Here is a 27,322-nt window from a genome sequence, read left to right on the forward strand (position 1 = left end):
CCACAGAAGTCAAGCAGTTTAATTTGCCTCAGCTGGGCCTAAATTTCAACCCAGAAATAGTATAGCAGAGCTTTCTTTTCTAATTCAGTATTTCTAAGGCCCTATAGAAAGGCATAGTTCCATGTCAAATGATTTAGATGTCAGAAAGGATTTTATTTCCATTTCCACGTTAGGGTTTCTTGTTCATTTTTTGATGACATCAAGGTTTGCTCCACATCACATTGCATTAGCTCAGACTTTGCAGCTGTCTTAAGTCATGGTGATATTGTAGAGCACTATGAGGTCTCATGCCTAAGCCCTGCAAGAATGTTCTTCAGTCCCTTCTGCACCAGTCTTTCCAATATGACCAGTAAATGTGAATGAAGAAAAATACACATTTGAGTATGGATTCTACTGCACAAATCACATCACTACTGTTTTGATTTTTTTAAGTTATTGTATTTGAAAGTGAACATAAATATCACAATAATATTTAGTCTGCCCTGGGATTTTTATGATTTCACTTTAACTAATATGGATTCAACCTTTCAGAAAATTTTATGACAGTCCTAAAGAGTATTACAGCTCAGGAACCATTATCTGGCTGTGGACTTGTGTCTCAGAAAGGTCAGGATCTGATTTAATGCTGCTCCACCCTCCTGAGAGCAAATCTTGCTCTCAGTGTGTTTCTGGATGCCAGAATGTCACTGGTGAACTTTGCATTTGCTCATCCCTCATACAGATTTGACCATTCACTAAAGGTTCTCATCCAAGTCATCAGTTACTGGAGTAGGCACTTTTCCTGGACTAATACAAAACCCACACTCAGACCTGATTTCCCTCACTACCTGTATCACACAATTATCTAGCTGCACTGTGACTCTGATCTACAGCAAGACAACTGACTTTGCAGGCAGGGAGGAGACAGTAACTCATGCACCAGCTTTTCTCCTCCCAGACAGAGAGTTCAGATGAAGCTGGCTGGAGTCAGTTGGCCCCACAAACTCAAACCTGGTGACTGACCAGAATACACACACAGGATTCATTTTGCTGATCCAGGCTCTGCCTCCAGTGCCACTTGTTAAAAAATCATAGAATGGTTTGGTTGGAAGGGAACTTTAAAGGTTGTCTGTTCCAATGCCCCTGCCACAGGCAGGGACACCTTCCACTAGAGCAGATTGTTCAGAGTCCCATCTAGCCTGACCTTGAATGATTCCAGGTGTGGGTCACCCACCACTTCTCCAAACAATCTGTTCCAGTCTTTCACCACTCTCATTGTAAAAAAAAAAAATCTTATTTCTTGTATATAAATCTAAATCTACTCTCCTTTAGTTTAAAACCATTACTCCTTGTCCTACCACAAAATGCTCCACAAAAAAGTTTGTGCCCATCTTTTTGATAAGTTCCTTTCAGGTACTGGAAGGTGCTCTAAGGTCTCCCAGGAGCCTTCTCCGGGCTGACTTCATAGGAGAGATGCTCCAGCCCCATCCTCTGGATTCACTCCAACAGTCCACAATCTTCCCACATTGTGATCTGGATGCACTATTCCAGGAGGGGTCTCAGGAGAGAGAAGTAAGGGGGCAGAAAAGAGAAGAGCTCATGCAGAGCTTTATTTTCAAGCTGGGATACAAATCAAGGCACTCATGTGTCTCCTTCCCCAGGCAGCAGAGAGTCACCAAGGCCACACAATGGTGGACTCTGCCATGTGTGATAACTGGGGAGGGAAGGGAAGGGAGCAGGGCACTGTGCAGACACCAGAGCCCCTGCAAACACAAGCCTTGAGAGGGCTGTTGCTGAAATACAGTCTCCCCTGCTGAGACCTGGCACACTGAATAGCAGAGGTTGGCAGGATCTGATGTGGCAGAGAGAAAAAAATGAGCAAAAAAAAATCACAAAGATGAACTATGCAGCTAGGATGAAGAGATAAATAATTTACAGTTCAGATGCATGAAAATGACACTCAAAGAATGAGACTGGAGAGACTGGTTACAGTTTTCAGGCATAGACACACCCCAGCTGTAGCTCGGTGCCAGGCAGATATCTGCCTGCAAGAAATGGAGACAATTAACTACTGTATTGCTGATGGGGTATTTTCCAAAGCATTCGTGGTAGCACTGTATTTAAACTCCATAGGGCAAATTTAGACACCTCTGAACATGAGAATGAATGACATTAAAACATTAAACAAATAAATGCATTTTCCTCAGCTCACTGGGATCTGAGATCATTCTCCTCATTCTTTTACTTTTCAGCTATCAGCCTGCACTTTGCTGGGCATAAAGAAGATAAAACATAAAGAGTAAGTTGGGATATTAAAGATCTATTTCTTTCAAATAAAGCAGAAGCTATTACTGAACTCTTATGAAGGCTGGAGGAAAAGGACTAGAAAAATTAAAAGACTGAACATAATTAATGAATGCTCATTTAGAATTCACTATCATAAAATATCCTGGAAGCAAAATCTACAGCTGAAGAGTGCAGGCTGAATGCAGAAACAAGCTCTGGAAGGAGCTCCATGTGCACTGTATCAAACTGAGAGGAAAGACAGGGAGCTGTGGCTGCTGGGAGATCCCTTCAAGCATGGGGTAATGACACCTGGCAAGAGGCCCTGCAAGCAGAAAGGTCACCTGCAGCAAGAGTGATGTGCTGAAGCACATGGTTTGATTCCAGTTGTGCCCACCTGCACACATTCACACTGACATCTTATTCATTAGCTTCAGTGGACTCCCTCCACACTTTAGCTCACATTAGAGAAATCACAATCTTGCCGTGAAAATACAAGTAGACCACAGCTGGAAGCAAATGCAAATACTTGGAAACAGGAAAAAAAAAAAGTAAGTCAATAATTGTAAGGGAAAACATGACTAATGATTTTAAATTAAATAATCTTTGCATGCTATTTTAATTAGCAAGGATAATGCTTATTTTACTTACATAGAAGTTCTGGATACATAAATTCCAACCTACATATTTCAGTTGCCATAACAACTTGATACATTTATTCTCTTGTGTCATTTTTATTGCATCAGTGTAGATTTATATTTTTTTTAACAACCGGGAAAGAAAAAAAAAGCCAACTGCTTCGGTTGCTATAATAACACACTATTTTTTAATTGTGCTTTTCACATTTAATTCTTCTTGAAATCAATATTATTTTTCTCCAAAGATGTTCCTAGCACAGAATGGAAAATTCACTACCAATTTCAGGGCTCAGTGTTGGGTCTGTCAAAAATCCCAAGGATATGTACAGCCTTTTGGCTCAACTACTACTCCAGTAGTCTCCCCTAGGATATATAGCTTGAGGTCAAGTTCTTAACAGAAGACCGACAGAGCAAGTCTAAGCCCCCAGTTAGTGTATATTTCCCTGAAAACCAGAAATAAATTAAATTAATATCTTTCTTTTAATTAAATTAACACCTTTATTCAGAAAGGTGCACAACATATTTGAGGCAGCAAACCTAACTGCAGAGATGCAAAACAGTTTAGCAAATCACTGCAGTGTGCTCCAAGCCAGGAGTATCTTACAGAGCAGTTCCCACATTTCATACATGCTGGTGTAGCACATGATAAGCTTAACCACACTTTTATCCAGGGACAGAACTGGTTCCTAAACTCTTGGGCCTCCAAGGAATTGGATCAAATCTTTTGAAGGTATGGTCAATTGGCACTATGATGGAAGGAAGAGAGAGAATGAGGACAGCCTTTGTCCTTGCCTCTGTGCAGTGTAGCAGAGCCTGCTGTTGCCCATTGACCTTTCCCAACTCTGCAACCCTGCAAATGGACCCTTTCCAATTAAATTGCAATTACCTTACTGCTGATGTTGCATTTCTATCTCGGCCCTGTAACAGTCATAATGAGAGAGACTGTATTAATTACTATCAATTATATTCAACCACAAGGTGAGGAACTGCTTAGTAACCATTGTTCCATACAGCTGGCATGGACTGACCTCAGATTAAAGATAATAGGACATTTATGAATATAAGGTTAGAGTTTTTGATGGAGATAGTCTTAGTGAAATGGCTCCTGTGGGCTGCCTTGGCCTCTGGGGGCAGCTCTTCATTTATTCCTAACTTTAATACCTCTACTTTAGTCATAAGAGTTAGAATGGCTGCTTTCAAAGGACTGTATCCCTCTCAGTTGTCAGGAGAACAAGAGTCTGTATGTCCCCACAGAGCTTAGGACAAGATTTAGTTCTTACTGCAGCCTTCCAGTACATAGAGAGGCCACCAGACAGCTGGAGAGGGACTTTTGACAAGGGCACAGTGATGGGACAAGGGGGAATGACTTTAAACTGAAAGAGGACAAGTCTAGGTTGGGTACTAAGAAGAAATTCTTTACCAAGAGACTGGTAAGGCACTGGAACAAGTTGCCCAGAGAAGCTGCAGATGTTCCAGCCATAGAAGTGTTGGAGGTCAGATTGGATGGGACTTGTTGTAGCCTGGTCTAGTGGAAGGTATCCCTGTACATGGCAGGAGGTTGGAACTAAAGGATCTTTAAAGGTCCCTTCCTGCCCAAACCCTTCTGTAATTATAACTCAAAACAGGAGAAACACCCAAGAGTGCTATGTACTGCATGATAACCTTGCAGGAAATATGCTTAAATAAGGACTCACTCAGATAAAGTGAATTCTGATTTATCTCATGATGTGCTGCAGGTCCATAGCAAATCCAAGAATAGAATCCAATCTCCTGTCTCCCTCACTGGCCCACACAGATTCTTCTTATTTACACACACCTCCAGAGAAATTACAGAGGGGGAAAACTATCCACATTTCACTTGAGATTAAATTTTGTGTCTTTTTTTGCCAAAAATGGTGAAATTAAGTCAGTCTACTCAATAGCGGTAATAAAACCAGTTCCATTTTGAGAGCAGGACTGATGTATCATAAAGTGATATTTAGGATAACCAAAGGTGTTTTATGCTAATTCAATATAAAGCCTGCATTAAATAAAAGAAAAAAGAACCTCAAACCATCAACAAAACCACAAAATCAAAGCCTTGAAGAATATTGTAATGACTTTCACTTCTCAAGATAGTTTCGCTTGAAGGATCCTAAACCTTGGTATAGAAGATTATTTGTTTCAGCCAGAGCCATAGGGAGGGGAAATAAGCAGTGGCTGTCATTACAGTGGCAAGCTGCCTTGCTAAGTCATGGCTGCACAGCTCCACAATCATATATACTCATGCTGACATGCAAAAAGACTGCAGCTAAACAAAACCTTTGGCAAAACATAGTGCCATATCTCTTCATCCAGCTTCCTTCCTACAAAGCATTACAAAATGCTTCACACCAATATATATCAAAGGGAAAGGACCCAAAAGGTAAGTTAAGTAGAATGAATCAGGTCATTAAATTGCAGATTACATCATCACACTCCCTAAGTTGATAACCAGACAACAAAGTGAAGTAAAACAGAAAACAACATTCCCTGAATATTTTGCAGAAGTTTGCACTCCATGGATCTGCCAATGCTTAACAATTTCCTTTGTGACAACTGTCATGACCTCAATGCTGGATGAGAATTTTTCATTGCCTAACGGGGAGATGGCAGAAAACTGTATTTTGTATGAGGATCCAAGAACTATTAACATTAGCCATTTACCAAGGGTATTAAAAAATTATGGACTGTACAGGGGTTTGGGCTTCTGTGAGCACAAAAGCAGGGCTACTGAGACTTAATTAAATAAATTTCACTGCCAACTGCAGTTGACACTGAGAAAAGGTGCAGATGCCTATGTACCAGGCAATGCCAAGAATTGCAGGCAGGAAGTCTCCCAGTCTGTGTAATGCCCCTTCCATGCATACTAGCGTGCACGGTCCATATAGATACTGGACCAGGAATCCTTCAGAGGTATCAGCTTCAGCTGACCTGAGAAATAGTGCCCGTATCACAACTCACTGACACTGAGGTCCATATGACACTATCAGAAGGGAAACCCTGAATGAGGTAATAAATCCAGTCTAAAAACTGTCTGACTGCAACAACTCACACTAAAGCTCTCTGCAACTCTCTGCATTTGCAATCTGTCCATGTGCTTAGGGAAGACTTTCTCCTTTTGCTGGGATGTATCTGTCATTGAGGAGGTTAGCTTGGGTAAACTTGAAAGAATGTCAGATGAAAAATTTGAAAATACTTTCACCATTGATGAATATTTGCTTGAAACATCCCAAATCACCTTTATGACCATTACTGTACAACCACACCTCTCATTAGCAGAGGCTCAAATTCCAATTCTCGTTTTATTCGGAAGCCTTATAACAACTTGGATGCTTGTTAATGCAAACAGAACACAGCTCTACGTGCTATTCTGTATATTTAGCTGTCCCGGTTTCAGTTGGCACAGAGTTAATTTTCTTCCTAGAAGCTGGTACAGGGCTGTGTTGTGGATTTAGAATGAGAATAAAGTTGATAAGACACTGATGTTGTAGTTGTTGCTAAGCAGTGTTTACACTAAGCCAAGGACTTTTCTCACACCAGCCCACCAGCGAGAAGGCTGGAGGAGCACAAGAACCTGGGAGGAGCCAGCCGGGACAGCAGACCCCAAGTGTTCCAAAGGATATCCCATACCATATGGCACCAGGCTCAGTATGGAAGCTGGGGGGAAAGCTGGCCACAGGTCACTGCTCAGGCACTGACTGGACACTGGGCAGTAGACGGAAGGTGTAACTTGTTTTGTATATTCAAAATCTTTATTATTGTTGTTATTACTATTTTCCCTTCAATTTCTGTCTGTCAAAAAGCTTTGTCTAAAATCGCAAGGTTTGCCTTTTTTTTTTTTCCCCAATTCTTTCCTCCACCCCGCTGAGAAGGGGTGAATGAGGAAGGGGCTGTGTGATGTTTAGGTAACTGAGAGGTTAAACCATGACAGCAACTCCCATCTTGACAACCTATTGCATTATTACCACCACCAGGTTAATACCACACTTCACTAGCTCATAAACAAAGCTGAAGCCAGGCAAGATCACTTTCTGAACACGTTTCTCTGCAGTACTTAGTCAAACAGGGGTCACTAGAGACAGCCCTAAAAGAGATGGTGGATTCTAATATTGCGCTTTTAAAGGCTGTGGGCAAAAATCTACTTTCTAATATTAAGAAAAATACCTGTAATCAGCTATGTAATTTCATGGTTTGGGAACATCCCCACATCTGTTCTCTTAGCTACATTTAACTAAGAATATTCTTTTGAATATCTGTGACCAACATCCTGATACTGCTTCACAAAGGCAATCCAAGCCCTCGTTTTCTTTTGACTGAGCAGCAGCAAAGCCCTGTGAAGCCAGGCACAAAGATTGGTTTTCCAAGATCATTACAACTTGAGCATTCCTTTCTGTTCAGCATTGAGCAAGGATGCCAGATCAGTCCTGCCCTCTGTGTGAGGACTATCCATAGAACAGAGCACCAATATAAGGAGGGGTTTGGTCCCAGTCCAAGGGTGAGATGATCACAAATTGCAACCAAAGAGTAATATATGATGATTTTAAACCTCAAAAGTAACAGAATTGTCCACCCTGAGTGCAGAGATATCTGAATATCAGGCACATTCCCTAGATGGGGAAAAAACAAGGAATCCAATAAATAAATTTATATTAAATTAAGAAGCAGCATTAATAAATACACTTATGACTGCAGAAGATGGACTGTTTCAGGCCATAATGTACTCAGCATCCTGAATACTGAAACATCTAATTACAGGCTTGCTGCTGACCTAGCAAAGATGCTGCTGGGTGTGCCGTGAGCATTTTCTGTCCAAAAAAGTAAAAGATATCTCAGAAAAAGAATTCTGATTACATAAGTAAAGGCATATGTCTGTCATGAATCTTCCTACTGCTCAGGAAGACACAGTTATCAGCTTTGTTACCTATGCTTTTCTACACAACAACAAAAAATGTGTGAGAGATGACACCAGCTTCGTGTAATGACTGACCTGAAATCTCTCAAGGGATCCTTTTACTCCTTCTTGTGGTAATTAGCAAATTCATCCAGATTAAACTTGTTTCAGTGGTTCATTAAAACAATAATAATTTAAAAGTCACCATTGCTTTGTTTACACCAGAGTTTCAAAAGCCACCTTCTGAAAAAATGGACTTCATATCCACTATGTCTGTTACTGCTAATTCTATTTTTTTCCAGCTTGCACAAGAGCTGTTTGATGTGTCTCTCGTGTCTCTTCTCAGAAAGAGACACCATGACTACTTGGAAGTGCTGAGCTAAAATATATATATATACACACACAGTGACAGGGCACAGCATTTCTGAAAACCAGGTGGGCTCTACACTTCTGGAAAGAATTGGAGGACCTGGGAAAATTGCATCATTTTAGTTTATCCTTTCAGAGAAGAAATGTTATGCAGCTACAGCAGTGAATTGAACACCACTATTTGGGCTATACCTGTTGAGCAACAAGACTGCCCTCATGTCAGAAAAGCACAAGAAGCCAGACATATCAGCTGAGATGGAACCAGCATGCTGAATCCACTCAAAGGCACAAAGATCCATTTGCAGCTTTAATCATTTTTCCCCCACTGGTATTGTGCAAGTCAGTGCAAGCTGAGGGAAGTGTGAGATCCAGCTAAGGTGAGACTTTTTAGACATGAGATATTTGAACTATATTAAAAATTCCATTTCAGAACTCATCTGTCAAACTAGTTTTCTGGCTTGAGGGGTGTGGGAGGAAATAGGCACCACACAGAGACATTAGCCAACACCCACCACAAGAGGTGTTTTGGGTTAATACATTAAGGTTCTGCTCTATTACACTGTCCATTTCAGTTCAAGACAAGAGAAAGTGGAGAAGCAAGAGCAAACAGTGAGATAATATTGATCAAGAGGAGGAGAATATTGTTGTAGGAATTCTTGCTATGACTGCAACCGCCTCCTCTTTCAGGACAAAACAGAGTTTTGAAGATGAAACGAGATAGTTGCATAGCTTTCTCTGAAAAGCTTCTGTGCACTGGGGGTGACAATACCAGGGAAGTTCCTCACTGAGTATGTCGTGAAGAGCTGAAGAAACAGATGTGGAAGTCAAGAGTTAATGAGGCACAGGAGTAGACATGCAGAGAGATGACAGACCTTAGGAATAAGACAAAGTGGTAATTGATGGTAGAAAGGTGGAAGTTAACAGAGGCTTCCAACAGCAAGGCAAATATGGTTAAAGAAATTAGCTCAGAAAGTGATCTCTATGAAAAGACCATCCACTTGGATAGGTAAATGGCTCAAGATTACATAGGGAAAAGAAACATACTCCTAAAGGCTCTTTTCAAGAAGGAGGAGAGTGACAAAGGGTGAAATTCACTCCTTCATAGTACCCAAAGGTCTAGACCAGCGCTTAATTCACAATCCAGCTAAATATTATAATGGCAAACAAGCAGTAAATTGTCTCATCTCTAAACCAGGGGCAGCTCTCACAATAACCCATGGCAAATTAAAGTGGTATGAGTGAGGCTCAAGGACAAGCAAATGTGTAAAATGTACAAGCTGAAAACACATAACATCCCATGTTTCAGTACTTGTCTAGTATTTGTAACTGTACTATAAAAAAACCCAAACAACTGTGGAGATAAGTTACATTTTCAAGTTGACAGCTTCCCTTTAATTTACAAGGTTGTTATTCTGGAGATTGTATTTACCATTTGCTAAAACCTGAAAGTATCTGTTCCAGATTACAAAAAAAACTAAACAAAAGAGGCTGGATATTTTCTCTTTCATATACATTTATCTTTCTAAGCAAAGATACATTCATCTATCCAAGAAATCACTCCCAGGGTGACCTTTATGTGATCCAGAAGTCTTGGGGTGATATCATTCTTTATTCTTGGGAACTACTTAAGAAACATTTTAATACAGAAGCATTGGTAGACTGCAGAAATATATAATGGACTCTTAAACCTCTCTATGGAGACTTGTGTCCTTTGCACATGGAGGGCAGTGAATTCTCTTGCTTAGTTGCTCAGATTGGTGAAGAATCGGAGTTAATAAATGTGCGAGACAAATTGTTCTGAAATATTTTTAGAATGAATCTTAACTAGAGTACATTTGTCCCTGAATATCAATTTTACAGAACTCTTACAGCTTTATAGGACTAAGTATACTTTAGGAGCTGATGTACTTGTTTTTGCAGGTGGCTAAAATATAACTTCTCAGAGTCTTATTAGAAACAATGAATTATATCACAAACTGTTCAGAGGAACTGCTAGCTTGTGGAAGAAGCTTCATGGGGCATTCTGATATTTTTATGTTCGCAATTTTTTCAGACTAATCTGGTATTCCCTTGCTGAAACATATAATGGTTTAGGAAAATTATTTGAGAAAAAACACATTAAAATTGCAAGAGTTGTTAAGTGATATTTTCAAACTAGATCTATCATTTTTGACCTTGATAGACAGAAGTGGAATTTACACAATAGTCTGACCTCAATGCTTATCATAATAGAGACTCACTGCTTAATTAAAAGTTTGGCTCATTCTGTATGCTGGTTGATACTCAGGCACATTTTCATTGGGGAAAATTATTGTTTCTGGTCCCTTGCAGCTGTTCTAGCCCGCTCCCAATCTTTTGCAGATGTAATAACAAATCACAGATCAAAAAGCTGCCTGGAGGTTGTTTGATAGGCATATTATATAAATGTGAAAAAAAAATAAATAAACCCAAATAAACCTGTTGTGGAGGATGTGACTCTTTCATCGATGCTGATCTGGTTTAATTTATTATCAAGATCCCAGATCCATCCAACTAATGTCAGTAGAAAACAATTATTAAACTAAACAATCAGATCTCCCTGTCAAAAAGGACATATGAAGCCAGTGAGTCCTCTAAACCCTCACGCAGGGCACACCAACACGATCATGATGTTAAACTAAAATCATAGAATCATAAAATGTCTTCAGCTGGAAGGGACCCACAGCAGTTATCGAATCCGACTCCTGGCCCTGCACAAGACAGCCCCAAGAGTCACACCATGTTCCTTAAGGCATTGTCCAAACACTTCTTGAACTCTGTCAGGTTTGGTGCCTGGGAAGCGACCACTTCCCTGGGGAGCCTGTTCCAGCCCCCAGCCACCATCTGGGTGAAGAATCTTTTCCTAATATCCAACCTAAACCTCCCCACACAAAACTTTAGGCCATTCCCTTGGGTGTAATTGCTGGTCACCAAAGACAAGAGGTCAGCGCTTCTTCTTTGAGGAAGTTGCAGACTGCAATGAGGTCTCCCCCTCAGCCCCCTCTTCTCCAGGCTGAACAGACCAAGTGCCCTCAGCCACTCTTCATATGGCTTCCCCTCAGGACCCTTCACCATCCTCACGGCCCTCCTTTGGACACTCTCTAATAGCTTTATATCTTTCTTTTCTTGTGGTGCCCAAAATTGCACTTGAGGTGAGGCTGCCCCAGTGCAGAGCAGAGCAGGACAATCCCCTCCCTTGCCCAGCTGGCCATGCTGTGCCTGATGCCCCACAGGACATGCTTGGCTCTCCTGGCTGCCAGCGCACTGCTGACCCGTGTTCAGCTTGTCATTAATCAGGAACCCCAGGTCCCTTTCCCCTGCACTGTGAAAAAGTGAGAGGAAACAAAGGAAACGGCTTTTTATCAGGAGCACGTCTAACTATGCGAACGCAAGAGATGGCAAAAGCAGAATGATGTCTAGTTCCTAGCCTCGTCCATGGGATAGAAATTGTCTGTTTAGATAGTGGCGTGATATGTATATTGCCCTACTCTCAGCATTGTAAGATCATTTCTGTCCACAGGATGACCCTGTTCTGCATGGATACAACTTGGTTTAAAATGGAAACATTGGCCTGACCATATTAAAACACATTCAGAAACAACTCTAAAATGACATTTAACAGACGCTCTGGCACTCAAGTTATTGACAAGCTACAGAACAAATAACAAATTTATAAATAGAGACCCAGCATGGATACCCAGTATGGGCAAGGCATTTAGCTGCAGCGAGTAATAAATAAGGGTTTTCATAACATAGTGACTTTGCAGTTACCCATTTCTAAACACTAGTCAACCTAGTTGAGAAGAAAAGGAAAATGTATAAAACAATCTCTTCAAGTAAAGAAAAACTTAATAGCGCATTAAAAAATTAAATTACAAAGCTACTGTATATTAAATAATAATAATAATAAACCTAACAAACATGGAGCTAAGCTTCAGCATTGTTGTTCAATAATTATCTAGTAAGGGTTGTTACACATCCTTGGGTGCAAAAGGAAAATGACTAGCGAAACACACACCTAGATGTCACTTATACTGTACCCCTTAAAAAGACTGCTGCTGTCTTGAAGGAGAATTTAGTGCCAAATAGAATTACTTGGGAATTGGCTCTGGCACAAAATCAACCCACAGACACAAATTGCATTTGATCAGATAAATGTATACCATGGTGCTAAATCTAGTGAAGAAACAGATGCATAAAACTCAATGTTTTGAACCCTTCTAATGAAACATTATGGTTGATCATACCTAATGACTCTTGCATATTAAGTATAATCACTTAAACAGAATCAAATGTGGCTCCTGGGACTAAATCAAGCCATACAAATTAAGCTGTACCTAGTTGCAAACAAAGAAAACAAACAAAATTCCAGAGAAGAGACTGAATTTCCCATAGGCACACGTAGAAGGGGCTGCAGTTCCATGTTTTTAAGACAAGCTCTTAGTGTGAAACAGATTAATGGTTTGTTAATTGCTTCAGGCAGAAGATTTTAAAGTAAGGGTTTTACTACTGGAACTTTTAACAAGCCAGCACTTAGAGGACGGAGAAGTAATTACGGTGTTTATAATAGCTGGGTACAAGGATAGAAAGCATTCCTGGAGCAAATAGATGTAAGAAGATTCATTTTGCATGATGCAATTAAATATATTTGCAAAACAAACCTCTAAACATAAGAAATGCATGAAACAACAGAAATGAAATGACAAACTGGAATCTTTGGGGACCGTGTCACAGCAATGATCCCACACTGTGCTGAATGAAGATTCTGCATATGAGATCAGGGTGTGATGACCAAACTTGCACAGCAGCTACAAATGATTATCATTCAATATGGCAGAAGTATCTGCACCAAATGCCCTACAAGTAAACAGTCTTTTCATGCCCTTAACAGGAACAGGCAGACCTTCAGTTGCCAGATTTATATGTAAGTGCAACAGCAGAGCATTCTTTTCCTTCACCTCAGCTTTCCATACAGATAAAGGTCAAAACACTGCTGACCAGAAATAAGCAACACTGAAGACCAAATTGAAGACTAGAGAGGTTAAGACAAAGCATAAATTTATGTCTTTTAATGAGTGCATGGAGCTGAGCACAAGCCTCCAGCTTCAGGCAGCATTTCTACTGTCATACGAAAGATCCACTCCATTTCTGGTTTATCAGATGGATTCCTTCATCTAGTTGATTTTTTTGTTCTCCATTATTGTATTTTCTAAACATCTCAGGTTTCAATTGTATCCATCTACGCAATGCTTGGGGGAGAGACATCCTTTAGCTACTGACTACTTTTTGCAATGCATAGAGTCCTCCTAGGGAAGAAAGGTTTTTACCAGGCCAGTGACCATTTGCTAAGCTGAGGAGCAGGGCTCAGATCTGCATACCTGTTCTCAGGCTGCAGGAACCCACTAATACTGCTGCACAGACAGCAGAGATACCTTTCCCCAGACTTACCTTGAACTGGGAAGGGAGAGGGCACTTCTCAAAGCAGTGGAAGACCTGAAATTGTCCCATTTAAACCACTTTCCGCTCAATCCCTATCTCACATTTTCTAGGGGTGATAAAGAAATAAGTCTTCTTTTTCCAACAGGGACAATTTAAGAGCCATGATTTCAGGAAAATGCTTTCAAGCTGTGAATACTAGTCTTATAAATCCTGGTCCAAAGAAGTAATGAGGCTCTTTGGCAGAGGTGAAATTACAAACAAATCCTGTCTTCATGATTTCCAGCAGCAGATTGGGCACATCCCCAGTCAGCTGCGGTGAATACCACACTGAATGTTTATAAAATAGGGTAAGGCTGAATTTCCCAGCACTGAACACTTTCTGTACTTCTAGTTCAAACAAATTCAGATTAGACTTGCAAAACAGCTAAAGCACCCAATATAAGGCTTGGTCTTTTCTGACTCTTTCCTGAGCATCTGCTCCTGGCCCCCAAGGGAAGCCAGGTACCAGGCTACATGGACAGATAACTACTGCTTGGTTTAAGTCAATGCAGATGCTTTATTAATGCAACTTGCAATGACTCAGCTTGAAAGCATTCAAGATCCTCAGAAACTCTGGAGGCACATGATCTTTGTAGTGTCACATCTACACCGTTCTCTAAGTAGGTACCTGGCATTTGTCTCAAAATGTGCTTGTCTGGACCATACCAACCAGCCCAATGTCTACGAACTGTCAGAATCCACTTTCCGGCATACCTTCACAACCTGCTCATTTAGGTGAACTCCAGCTACACTTCCCTCCCATGTGTCACCAACCCTCCCACTGAATGCAACATCCCGCATCCCCTAAATGCGGTTTGAGAGGAATGAACATACGGCTCCCTGGGACATAGTGGGCATTTGAAGTGAAGTTCTTAATTTTTTCTGTTAAATCCTCCCCCTTCCAGATTTAAATATAAGTATGGTGACAATGGGGAGGTGGAAAAGAATGAAGAGAAAACAGGGATAAGGGCTTTGCATTTATGACTTTTCAACACTGGTGTTTGAGCACTTGCTGGGGAGGGTTCCACCCTTAGGTATGCAAAAGAAGACAAAACAGCCTAGACTTTAATACTTGTCAGAGCAGTAATAGCTATAAACTCTAAGTTGCAAAGCCACATGTCAGTATTCTCTCCCAATAAATATTTAATTATTCCACACAAATGGGCAACATCCCAACAAGAAAAAGCTAAACAATACCTGCCAGCAGAATTCTTAGTGTGCACTTTTATCGGTGAGAAGTACTATCAGCTCCCCTCTGGTCAAGAAAGGAGCTGTACATGGATTTCCACATCTTCAGAAAACATACTTGCCAAATAGCTTCTTCATAAGGAAAAATGCACCAGCAGTGCCTTTATGCCTGTTATGAGAGACATCTAGCTATGGTCTTATTTAAAGAATAGAGATCATGATTCTGAACCCTTAATCAGGATAAGGTATCAACATCTTGATGAGGCAGATTTTAAGGGAATGACACCTTGTCCCATATTTGGAATTCATTACTTGTTAGTTTATAGGTGTATCCTGTGTTTTGTAGACTTTAACCCTGAACTGCTTCTGCCCATGGAGTGCCCCACACTATATGGTCCATAACTCCCATCTCCACATGGTGAGATACCTTAGACAATGTAACTCTCAGTTCCCTTTCATGACTTAGTTATTAAGTTCTCTTCTCAGACTTTACATACAGTCCTTCAGGAAGTACACAAAACAGTAAGAAACAAAAACCTGCTGCTCCCAAATCCTGAATTAGTATTTTCATTAATACATAAATCTTGCAAAGTAGTCTCCAGAATTTTTTTTAAATATAGTTGGTGATATAGTGCCTGTGCTGTCAACACTAATTGCCTTTCACAGTGCCTCAAGGATTTCTGTTTTGGAAACTAAAATATTCGATACCTCCAAGTATAGCTCCTTCGAGAAGAGTCTAGGACAACTAAATACTTGCTATCCCAAAAGACAAGATTTCTCATTACAACCTAGCGTTTGTTGTTACAGGGGCAGGTAAAGCATTGAGCTCTGGGATCCCCGTCATGAGAAGGATGTGAATCTGTTGGAGCAGGTCCAGAAGAGGCCAAGAAGACGATCAGAGGGCTGGAGCACCTCTCCTATGAAAACAGGTTGAGAGAGTTTGGGTTGTGCAGCCTGGAGATGAGAAGGTTCCAGAGAGATCTCACTGAGGACTTTCAGTACCTAAAGGGGGCTACAAGAAATTTGGAGAGGGCCTATTTACAAGAGCATGTACTGACAGGACAAGGGGTGATGGCTTTACATTGAGAGAGATTAAGTTTAGATTGAATATTACGAGAAAGTTCCTCACGATGAGGATGGTGAGATACTGGAACCCAGGAAAGCTGTGGTTGCCCCAACCCTGAGAGTGTTCAAGGCCAATTTGGAGGTGGCTTTAGAAACCTGGTCTACTGGAACATGTCCCTGCCCATGCCAGCGGGTGCTGACACTAGATGATCTTTAAGGTTTCTACCAACCCAAACCATTCTGCGATGCTGCATGATTCTGTGATGTGTTTAAGTGCTTTCTGGAACAGGACTGAATAAAAGGCTATCCACGTCTACTGCTATTTGAACAAAATCCAAGGGGTTCTAATTCTCCTTAGCGAAACTCCAGTTTGTAATAAGGAAGGACCTTCCATCAGTGAAGAAATAAGTTACCTGCAGAAATAGTTGACTTTCCACTGCGGGAGGTTTTATAAAACAGACTAAGCAAACATGTCAGGAACAGCTCAAATGCAGTTGATCTGCCTCTGGGCAAGAAAAAGGACAACAGGGGTATTTTAGGCCTTCTCAAGATTTATATTCTAGAGTTCCTACATCATAATGAACATGTTGGACTTAATTTAGTGCCCCATATGTCAAATTTCCTGCTGTCTATCTGAATATATAAAACAAAAAAAGCATTTGCAAACAGAACCTAATAAACATTTCTAGTGAATCTGAACATGGCCCAAAAACTGTTTCATTGATTTTGAAATGACCCACCAACTTAAGCTGATTTTGTCAAGCTGCATTTACAGGAGGGAAAGCAACATGGATAAATTTACACAAAAAACACATTTACATGGGTCCTTTTTTCTTCCTTTTCACTAACACCCACCCACTTGAATTATTTTGGTCTATGATATTTAGAGCTCTGCCAGATACATTGACACATATATTTAGTCTCTATAGAGGGAAAAATGCAATAATAATGTGATGACAAGAAATACTGCATTTTTCATCTGCAAACATTAAGTCACTGTTTACTCAGACAACCAACAATGCTGTTAATCATGAAGTGCAAAGCAAGGATGAGGTGTTTAAATACATAGGCCATACCTAAACATTTATCAATTTCATGTACACTAGAGTATCCTTCAGGATTAAAACATAAACAGCATAGAATTTAGCTAGAATCATGCAAGTTAAAAAAAAAAAAAAAAAACCAAAAAAAAAAAAAGGAGGAAAAAACCCCAAACCAGTAACTACACTAAAACCCACCACTTTTGTTAATTCCACTGTCCATAGCCATGGGATCCTACGCGGAGGCATGCACACAAAACATTTGGATGCGATTGGTTTTGACACGTACTGTGAGCAAGAGCTCACTAGATATTCCACTGACTTTTCACTTGTTTTTACAAAGGCCATTCAAAATTACAGTCTCTGAGTCTGGGAGACACCTCTCTTCTCAGGCACTCTCTGAGAATGATAGGAGATTATAGGATGGGCCATGATCCTTTCACATCCATTTAAAAAGATGAAGATCCAGCCCCAATATGCTGTAAGATCTAGCACCAGTTTGCTAAAAAGCACTATAGTAATCACAGATGCAAGGTGGCAAATTTGTACAGTATTGCAAACAACCAAGCACCTTTTCTCTTATCTAAAAATCTGCACTTTCAGAAAAGCAAGTACATAAATACAAAGCAGGGTTCACAGGACACCTGTCCTAGACAGTAAAAGCTGTTTTCCAAAAGGAAGGTAACAATTTTCAATTATCAACAATTAAGATAGAAAAAGGACCAATTGATATAGAAAAAATCATATACAGACAGCCAAGGAAGGTTTTGAGGGGAAGGCATGAAAAGGGGATGGCCTCTGGACTGACTGATTATCCTTGGGCTTACAGTGCTGCATTCAGCTCTGGGGTCCTCAGCACAGCAAGGACATTGACCTGCTGGAGCACATCCAGACGAAGTCACAAAGATCCCCAGGGGGATGGAGCACTTCTCCTGTAAGGAAAGCTAAGAGAACTGGGATTGTTCAGTGTGGAGAGCAAAAGGCTTGGGAGTGACCTAACTGCAGCCTTCTGAAACGAGCCTACAAGAAAGATGGAGAGAAACTTTTGGCAAGGACATGTAGTGATAAGACAAGGGAATGGCTTTAAAGTGAAAGATGAGAGGTTTAGATTAGATACAAGGAAGAAATTCTTTACTGTGAGGGGGGAAGACACTGGAATAGGTTGTCCAGAAAAGTTGTGGATGCCCCATCCCTGGAAATGTTCAAGGTCAAATTGGATGGGGCTTTGAGCAACCTGCTCTAGGGGAAGGCATCCCTGCCCATGGGATTAGATGATCTTTAACGTTCTTTCCAACAAAAGCCATTCCTTAAGTCTATGATTTTACAAAAGAAGGGAGGCCTTGCCTTTCCAAATTTGGGACATGTAATTGAGGATGGAAAAGGAAGCACAAAACAATCATTTCCCAAGAGGGATGGACCATGAATAAGAATTTATGTGATATATTAAATTATTTGATTACATTTTCATATGGTAATTTTTCATAGAAAGCAAAGGGCTATCTTGGATTTGTACAACAGCTTGTACATCTAGCTTGCACTAATCTGACTTGGAACTGCTGATAGTATGTTGGGTTGTCATAAGGAAAAAACCAAAAACCTACATTTCCAGCCTCTTTTGCCTGCATTGGACCCTTAAAATATATATGACTTTTTAAGGGACTAAACTTTTTGTTCTCCCATTACCCTGATGAAATTTATGGAGAGACTGCAAATTTGAAAATGGCACCCTGGACTCTAACTGTCAGCACCCTGCCTTGGGAAAGGCTATTCTAGTTTTTACGCTATGGTTTTCTATTGCTTTCCTTTAAATCAGAACATTTTTTTCATAAAATGAGAAACATTTGGAGTTGGCCCTGTATCTATTATCTTCAGCATAGAATACAGAGTTCAAATTCCCCTGTACAAGAACAGCAGCACACCTCTCAGATAGCAATGAGTTTAAGGAAGATGGGGTTGGGGGTCAAATACTTTGATGAGGTTGGAACATAAAGACAGTCTGTCCACTGTCTTCATCAGATGCTCCAAGAGATAACAAGAATACACTTTCACCATTTTAAAGCATAAAGATTTATGCTTTAAAAATATATTTAAAAAAAAGAGACAGATATTAGCTGTCTGTGCCTTCAAACTGTGACTCAAATGTTAAATCATTCATGGGATATATCCTACATTAGTGTTAAGACTCATTTGTTCTGATTTCACACAAAATCAGAACGCTTGCTCTCATTAATTCTACAAGCTTCTTTTGCTAATTAATTTTTACAATAAATTTCTTCATTTCTTCTGAGTTTTGTTCTAGCCACCTAGAACAATTCTGATTTATCTTTTTAAAGAATCACATCTAAATTGGCATGTAGAACTACAATTTCTGTCTGAGTTTTACATTGTTAAAAAGGGGGAAAGCTCTTAAAAATAGTCATGCCTATGGGAAAGTTCTTGCCAACAACTTTTAAAACTTGAAATGCCTTACTTACCATGACAACAATGAAAACATTTATATATTTCCCTCATCTTTTATTCTGGACTGGAGATTTGCAGTTTGCAATCCATGCCCACCCTATTTGTGTTTCACTGTTTAAGAACACAGCAATACATTGCTTGCTTCTGTGGGGCTTGTTTTCATCTTTAAAGTACAAATGTGGGTGGAGGCAAGTAGTTTAGATTTCTAATATATTTAATAATAATAATCTGGAAGCTGGCAAAAGCAGATTAGAGCTGGGGGTGACAAAGAAAGGTTTTGAATGCTTCCACTGGCTACAGGAGAAAAGCAAAGGTGTGCAACCTTCTTCTATCTATCTGTTCCTCATACAGAGACTATTTTGGTTGATCTTGGTGAACATGGACTATGGAAAAGTTCAGCCCAATGTCAATTGCAGAAATTTGAAAAGTCATATTAAATTTTTTACACAGGATGTAATCACTGGAATATTAATAACCTCAGCAGTCATCAGCAAGTAGAAAAGATATATTCTCTTTTGGGGGGTAATCAGACACCAAGTATCAGATAAAGCACACTAAGGATGAGAAAATGAAAGTTTTCTACTTTCCCTTTGACAGATTGCAATTGAAAGGGTAAAGAAGTCTGCGATATAATCAAGGTCAGAGGGATAAGACTGTATGTACATATATCCTCCACACCCTAATCTAATTAATTAACCCATCCTTTCAGTCTTATACACCATTGCATAGCTTTTCTCAGGTTTGAGACATCACACTACATATATTTTAATTCTTAATCTGTTAAATTACCTCCTGTTTTTTCTGTAGATTTTCATGGTCTGTAGCAGATGTTGTCTTCTCCCATTTCTCTGCAACTTGATTTGCTTCTTCTATTTTTTGCTCATAGCTTTTCTGGGAATTTAGCAGCGTCACTTCATAAAACTCTTGAATATCTGTTTGTAAAGAGGAACGAATAAAATACATTATTTGCTATATTGGCTTTGACTCTCTGGTGTTTTCCTTTGATACATACTTACACATTATCATCCTAATGATAAACACATACTACATTTTTAGTAGAAAGCACCAATATACAAGAGTTTAGAAAAAAACTACAGACATATTTTCAAAAATTTCTATGAGATTCTTGAGTCATATTCTCATTTTAAAGAGGTCTGTAGAAAACAAAATAAAAATGTAAAGGAATAACATTATAAGAAAAAAATTCAAAGAACATGTTACAGGCACACCTGAAGAACATAGGCAGAACAGACCCTTTTACAGGGAGAAGTCACAGATTGCTTTAACCAGTATCCTAGAAATTTGCAAATGTAAAGTACTTTAAGAGAAATTTGATGACACCCATCCAAGGCACCTGAATCACTCTCAGCCCTATCTGCAGGTGCATTTGGCATTTTTTTCAAGTGGGGTGCACAGTTTGAAGGAAGACTTGGTGGATTCACCACTTCAGTCTGCTGTCATTCAGAAGTGGCTGGGTAATGTTTGGTTTCAACCAAGAAAAACCAGCAAGCTAGGTCTTAAAATATCCTGTTCAGATGTTTCTATCACATTTATTTCTATGGGGTATCATCAGATATACAAGATCCAGCAGTAAAAACAATTTCATTGAAACCTGTGAACATAATGACTTAAGGAGAGGCGGGGGGAAAGGTGTTCTCTTCCTTGGGCAAGAAGTTTGCAGTCAGTCACACACGAAAGCTATCAAACTGACTTAACAAAGTGGAGATAATTGACTTAACAAAAAACAAATAAACTTCACATTATTTAGTGGACTTTCTCCTGGATAAGAAAGAAAGATTGGATCTACCTGGATACTGCTTGGGACCTCAAAGGAAAAGCTTTTTTTAGGGTTTGTGCTTATCCTCACATTCAGTCTCTGGCCAGATATCAAAAGTCTCTCTTCGCTCTCTTTAGGAACAGCTAATGTTGAGCTTTTCTTCTAACTCCTTTTACAACTTTCCAGCTTATTATGTATTCTATTTGTCACATACAATGGGAAAAAAAGAATCACAGAATCATTAAGGTTTGAAACTACCTCAAAAATAAAACAGTCCAACCTTCAACTAAATGCCACCATGCCCAGTAAACCACATCTACTCATTTTTTGAACACCTCCAGGCATGGTTACTGCACCACTTTCCTGGGCAGCCTGTTCCGATGCTTGAACCCTTCCAGTGAAGAAATTTTTCCTCATATCTGACCTGAAACTGCTCTGGCACAACTTGAGGCCATTTCTCCATGTTCTGTTACTGGTTACCTGGGAAAAGAGGCTGATCCCCACCTTGCCATACTAACTTTTATTTCATGCATATATTTATGAGAATTTTTCACATTACTACAAGCATTTAATTCCACATTAAAATTAAAACCTGTTTTGAAAACAAAAAGCTACAGGACAGTTGCAATGAGAAAAAGTTTCTCCATTCTAAACACAGGCAACTTTTTACAGTTGGTTTGAATAGTCCTAGAACAATTGAAACAGTTGTAATACATGGTTCAATGCCAGGTCAATTTGTATTGCAACAGCAAATAAAATATATCAGGCTAATATGTAATTATCTCTAGATAAATACTTTGCAGAAATAAGCTAGAAATTGCCCTCTGGCAGTGGCATTCAGCTGGCATCACTGACGCTATCAGGGTATTAATTGGGTTGACAGTATTCAGTCAAGGAACAGTAGAACGGTGCTTCCGCCCTAACTTTACAGCCTATCTTGCCGTTGTGCTTTCATTAAAAATGATGTGTGAGCCACATTTGCATGTGTATGCACATGTGCAAAATAAATATTAAAACTTCAGTCTCTTTGTAAAGGTCATTATCTATTCTGAGGAGGCCACGGGTTGCTTTTGCTGGAATAATGATCACTGGTGTGCAGAGAAAAGCACTTCAGTACTTATGCGGTCACAGAAGAAAGCACAGAGGATTCACTTAGCTGGCTGCTTTGTAATTCCATAAGCTGAAATTGCCATTTCTGTGGAACAAGGGCAGCCAGAAACTTGCAGTCAGACGAGGTTTGCAAAAAACAGGTTTTGTAATTTGCTCTGAGTAAAACCTGCTCTATCAAGTAATCTCCACGACACGAGAGGTGCAATCATACTAGGAGGGGAAAAGTGTTGAATACTACTGAGGATAGAATGGGAGTGAGCAGCTGTAGAATCAAGATTGGAACCACAGTCATAAAGAGAAGCCATGGGGGCATGGTAATTGTTATGTAAAATGAGCAAATACAGTCTGTCTCCTAGTGGGGGTTTACAGAAAAATAATTCAACAAAAAGTCTAAAATCTTAGAAAACAGAAATCATATCATGTCTTTGGTTGGAATGGACCTTAAAGACCATCTAGTTCTACTTCCCCTGCCATGGACAGTGAAACCTTCCACTAGACCAGGTTGGATCAAGCCCCATCCAGCCTGCCCTTGACACTTTGAGGGTGGGGCATTTCTTACACAAATTAAATTTGTACCTAGCATTCCCTGGCTCCATATTCTATCCCATGAAAACAAGTCCAGATTTCATGTAGAAATGGCAATAATACTATTGATGAACTTTGTGAGCACAAAACACATCTTCATTTTCAATCTCTCTCCTGCTCCAAACATTTTGTTAAGCGATTAATTCATGTTTGTTTAAAGTGTCAGTGAATCTCACTGGATTTTCTGTCTAACAGAATTTGTTCATTTACCTCTTAAGAGATTACTTACTTTATTTAATAAATTCTACTTGCTCTCCCTTTAGCCTAGCCAGAATATTTTGTCAGTTTTGCTATATCAAGATAAATTGCAGACAATAAATTTTCTATGTGTACATATATATATATATATTCTAGTACAAAGTAATTCTAAAGATACTGTGACTTATTTCAGTAGCATTTTTCAATTGCCCATGGACAAGCATACCATAAGTGGCTGCATTTGCTCTCTGAAGGAAAGCTCTAAGAGTCCCCAATTCTCCTTCCCTACTCCTCAGGAGTGAGCAGGGTGTAACCTTTATAGATATGTCAGAAAGCACTGTCTGTTACTAAAGCTGGAGACACTTCTCAGTTTGAGGCCTTGAATTTTTTTACTATTGTTTAAAAAAAAAAAATTAAAGCTCAGATTTGTGCTCACTCTAACCTCACTTTTTTAAAAGAAAATTTAAACAAAAATAGTTTAGAAAAAGAATAAGTACTGGAGAAGACACAATGTCTTACTCACTTAAAAGAATGACCTTTCAGACAGAAGCTACAAAAAAAGTAAAAAATGTATGATCAGACAGAGCCGAAAAGGCTGCCTAAACTCTGCCATTTTCTGACTTTTTAGTGGTTGGTGCTGCAGCCTGCAACCATTATTCCAGTGCAATTTCTCTTCCAATTTATATGCATGACAACATCCATTTGTGCTATCCACTATAGAGCTCTGATAGTAAAGGGGTTAAATAATACAAAAAGGCAAAAAAGGCCTAAACTACTATCTGTCTTTTGTGACCACAGGCTTTTGCCAGCATTCTAAAGAGGGAAAAAATGAGATAAAGCAATACAATTCCTCATTCATCTGTAAGCAGTTGAGCACCAGAAAGATAGAATTAAATTGAGGGAAATTTAGACAAAGACAGATGATTAAAGGTCTGAGAGGACTAACTTCTGAGCAAAGATTAAAGGAAGAGAATAATAACAACATGCACTTTCATATTTCCTTTCATTTCAAAGCAAAACAAACATTAAGAACCATATAGTGTTGGCTGAGAAAATTGCCCATGGCCTCAAAGAGAAGCAAAACCAGCAGGGTCAAAATGCAGAGGCTCACACATGAGCATACCAGATGCTTTCAGCCCTTTGTAATCAATAACCCACTTACAGTGGCTTCAGAATTACCAATGGACTTGAGACAACACAATTCCATTTTTAAAAACCTTCTTTTTTGGGAAGGGCAGATACAGCTGCATGAGAAGATTGAGAACAATTCCTCAGTCTGCTGGGAACAAGGCAAGAATCTCTCACTCTTAGAAGCTTTCTCCTTTATTCAAGAAACTCACTGGTGTGATTTAAGGTCAGAAGGGGGAGGTGATCAGCATTTGTTCCCACTCATGCATCTTTGTGTCCTTGGTGTCTTCAGCTGTATGAATCAGCATATTCAGCAGGTAGCCCCAAGATGGGATGCAGTTCATGAGATAGCTTTGGCATCTGTATGATTTCCACCTACACAGAGAAGCACTGGCAGGTCCCAAATGCATCCCAGTACTTTCATGGACATTCAGAAATGTAGCCATCAAGGCACACACATCCCAGTGCACCAAGCAACTGGGATTATCCCAGTCTCACTCTTTAATACCAGCTGAGCTGGAGCTGCACTTTCCACGTACCAAACTGATGCAATGGGTTAGGGAGTGAGAACATCAAAAGATTGGCTTTCCAAGGTAATAAAGTGCTGTAAGGTCTTACAGAATGCAGCATCCTGCCTCCAAACACTGTCAAGGTCACAAAAGGAACTTGCTATAAAATAAGCCACCACAACAAAACATGAAACAGGCACAGATGGCAGAGTAGGAAGGAGCTTGTTCCAGGCCTAACAGACTTGAAGGTTTGGTTAGCATCCAAAGAAATCCCACCATGGCAAACTGTGAGAAAGAAAAAACTGCTCACACACATGCCATCCCAGTTCACGGCAATGGCACCTACACCCTGTGGATACCCAGAACTTGGACAGTACAAAAGTGATACCACAGAAGAATGACTTGGGGACCCTCCAGCACCAGGCTGAAGAAGGACTAATGCAATGTCACGGGATCCATTGGGTGGTGATAGCTTTCTACTTAATCTCTCTCTTTTTTTCCTATTTCTCTCTCACACCTCACAGTTATAGTTAAATTAAATCTGTCCTATTGACTTCAGCATATGGTCTCATTTGCACCTTAATTTGGGAAGAAGAATCTCCTTTATAAACATAAGATCATAACAAGTGCAAAATGGCTCAGCTTGAGCTTGTGCAGGTTTACAATGCAGCTATGCAGGGAGGGTAGAATCACAGAATTACACAGATTGGGAAGGATCTTAAAGATCACCCAGTCTCAACGCCCCTGCCATGGGCAGAGACACCTTTCCCTAAATCAAGTTCTGTAAAGCCCCATCCAACCTGTCCTTCGATAGATTTGCAAGATACCAAACTCAGGATTCAGAACACAGGGAAGGTAACTAGAGTAAAAGTGGAGATAAAAATCTCTTGCACCTCTTTTGCATTTAAAAAAGGGGAAGAAGAGAAAAGTCTGTATTCCAGTAGCAAACAAGACAATGCCAGGCTTTCTGATACCATCTATATTTTATACAACAAAAACAATTAAGCTTAAAAGGATAATCTTGTACATCGCTTAGCCTGAAGTTGCACTGCATGTGTCAGCAAATGCTGCTTCCCCAGTGACTTCACAGTACATGTGGCCACTTGTAAAAGAGCAGTGCAAACTATTCCGTGCATCAAACCTTATCCAAAATCCACTGAATTTGCAGACACCTACCCCTACAGCATTTTTTGACCTCCACTGTGCTGACAGCTATTCCAAAAGCTGTTCCCTTCATCTGTGCTTAGCAATGCAACAAGATTTCCTTACATACATCTTGCTACCACCCCCCTTCACCTTCTGTCTTGAGAGGATTTAGCAATGGCATCAAAATTCTAGTAACTGCATAAGTTGTCTGTTGTTACTGCAGACAGCTGCACAATTTTGCAATTAACTGTAATGGCATTAACAACGTAGAATCCCATTACCCACGGAATGAGCTCTCTGTGTATCATATTTCTATAGAACCAAACTGGGAACTGGAACAAATATTCAGTAGAATAAAAAGGGTTTGCTTGGGGTTTTTTCCTCCTCTTTCTAGAGGTCCAAAACCATAGAATTCATTTTTCCTATACTGTGCCAGTGCCCTGACTTGCTCTGCAGTGTAAGTCCCATCTGTTTTCCCAGGGCATTCGGGGACAAGGTGGAATGGGGGTCTAAGGCAACATGCAAACACAAGCTGTTCCCTTTCTGGGAAATTTGGGACAGTCTTTTTGTCTATGTATAGGATAGTGTCTGATATGTGCCTTTTAATGTTGTGTAACCCAGCACAAATGACTACTGTCTGGCAGAACACTGCAGATCAAAATAAAGTCAGTTGTTGCAGGCTCCTGCTGTAAATCTTTTTTTTAACTAAGGGAACATTAGAGTGTATGTCTAAATGGCATCATTTATATCCTGGGGAGTAGATTATGCTGGGTCAGCTTCAGCCATCTGGTCTGAATTATTAGGTAGGAGTAAGGCGAATTGTGCAGGATGTTGTTCAAGACGGAAAACTCATTCAGGCAGCACAAGTAGCAGGGAACTGATCATAGATTGTACCAGCCTGCCAGTAAAGAGCTTTAGCGGCCCTGCTGATGGAAGCAGTCCAAAGAGAGGTTAAATAACATGCTTCACCCAATGCAATTATGTTGTGTGGGTTTTTTTCAGGCAAAATGTTTCCATATTGAGTAAAATTGCCATTTTAAGAGAGGAAAGATAAAAAGCAAGAGAAGTTAAAACCTACCATGAAACAGGGTGAGTTTTCAACTAAAGCAGGCCTGTGGTGTGTGAGAAATGGCAGAGCTGGCTCATAGCTTCATTCTCCTGGGGAGCTCCAACCTGCCCCCATTAGCATCCCTCAGTGCAGCAGCAGTCAAAAACACCTTGCCCATTTCAGCTGCATCTCACCCCCTGGCTCCAATGTACTTGCCTTGGGTCTGCACTAATAAAGGTGGAGTCAGATTCAACCAACAAAGGAAAAGCTCAAGGCTTATTTTTTTTCAGTTGGCAGAGGTAACACAAAGATATTGCGAGTCAAAATGAAATTTAGCAGCCCTGCTTGCAAGGTTTTCAGACACAAGCCTTTGGTGCATGAAAAGCATAGA

The 27,322-nt window shown here is 40.0% G+C and overlaps 1 protein-coding gene across 3 annotated transcripts in view; it reads right to left on the minus strand.

Annotated features, from left to right (window-relative positions):
* Positions 1–27,322, minus strand: part of DLG2 (discs large MAGUK scaffold protein 2) — a 983,561-nt gene that overhangs the window by 841,309 nt on the left and 114,930 nt on the right. For all 3 annotated transcript variants that reach the window (XM_054269787.1, XM_054269774.1, XM_054269773.1), the window contains exon 4: positions 20,220–20,362. In XM_054269787.1, the coding sequence (XP_054125762.1) occupies positions 20,220–20,362 (143 nt within the window). The remainder of the gene's footprint in view (positions 1–20,219; positions 20,363–27,322) is intronic.

The sequence above is a fragment of the Melozone crissalis genome, unplaced genomic scaffold (genome assembly GCF_028551555.1).
Source record: "Melozone crissalis strain CALT ecotype California unplaced genomic scaffold, PUWL_Pcris_2 ptg000008l_1, whole genome shotgun sequence".
Lineage (NCBI taxonomy): Eukaryota > Metazoa > Chordata > Aves > Passeriformes > Passerellidae > Melozone > Melozone crissalis.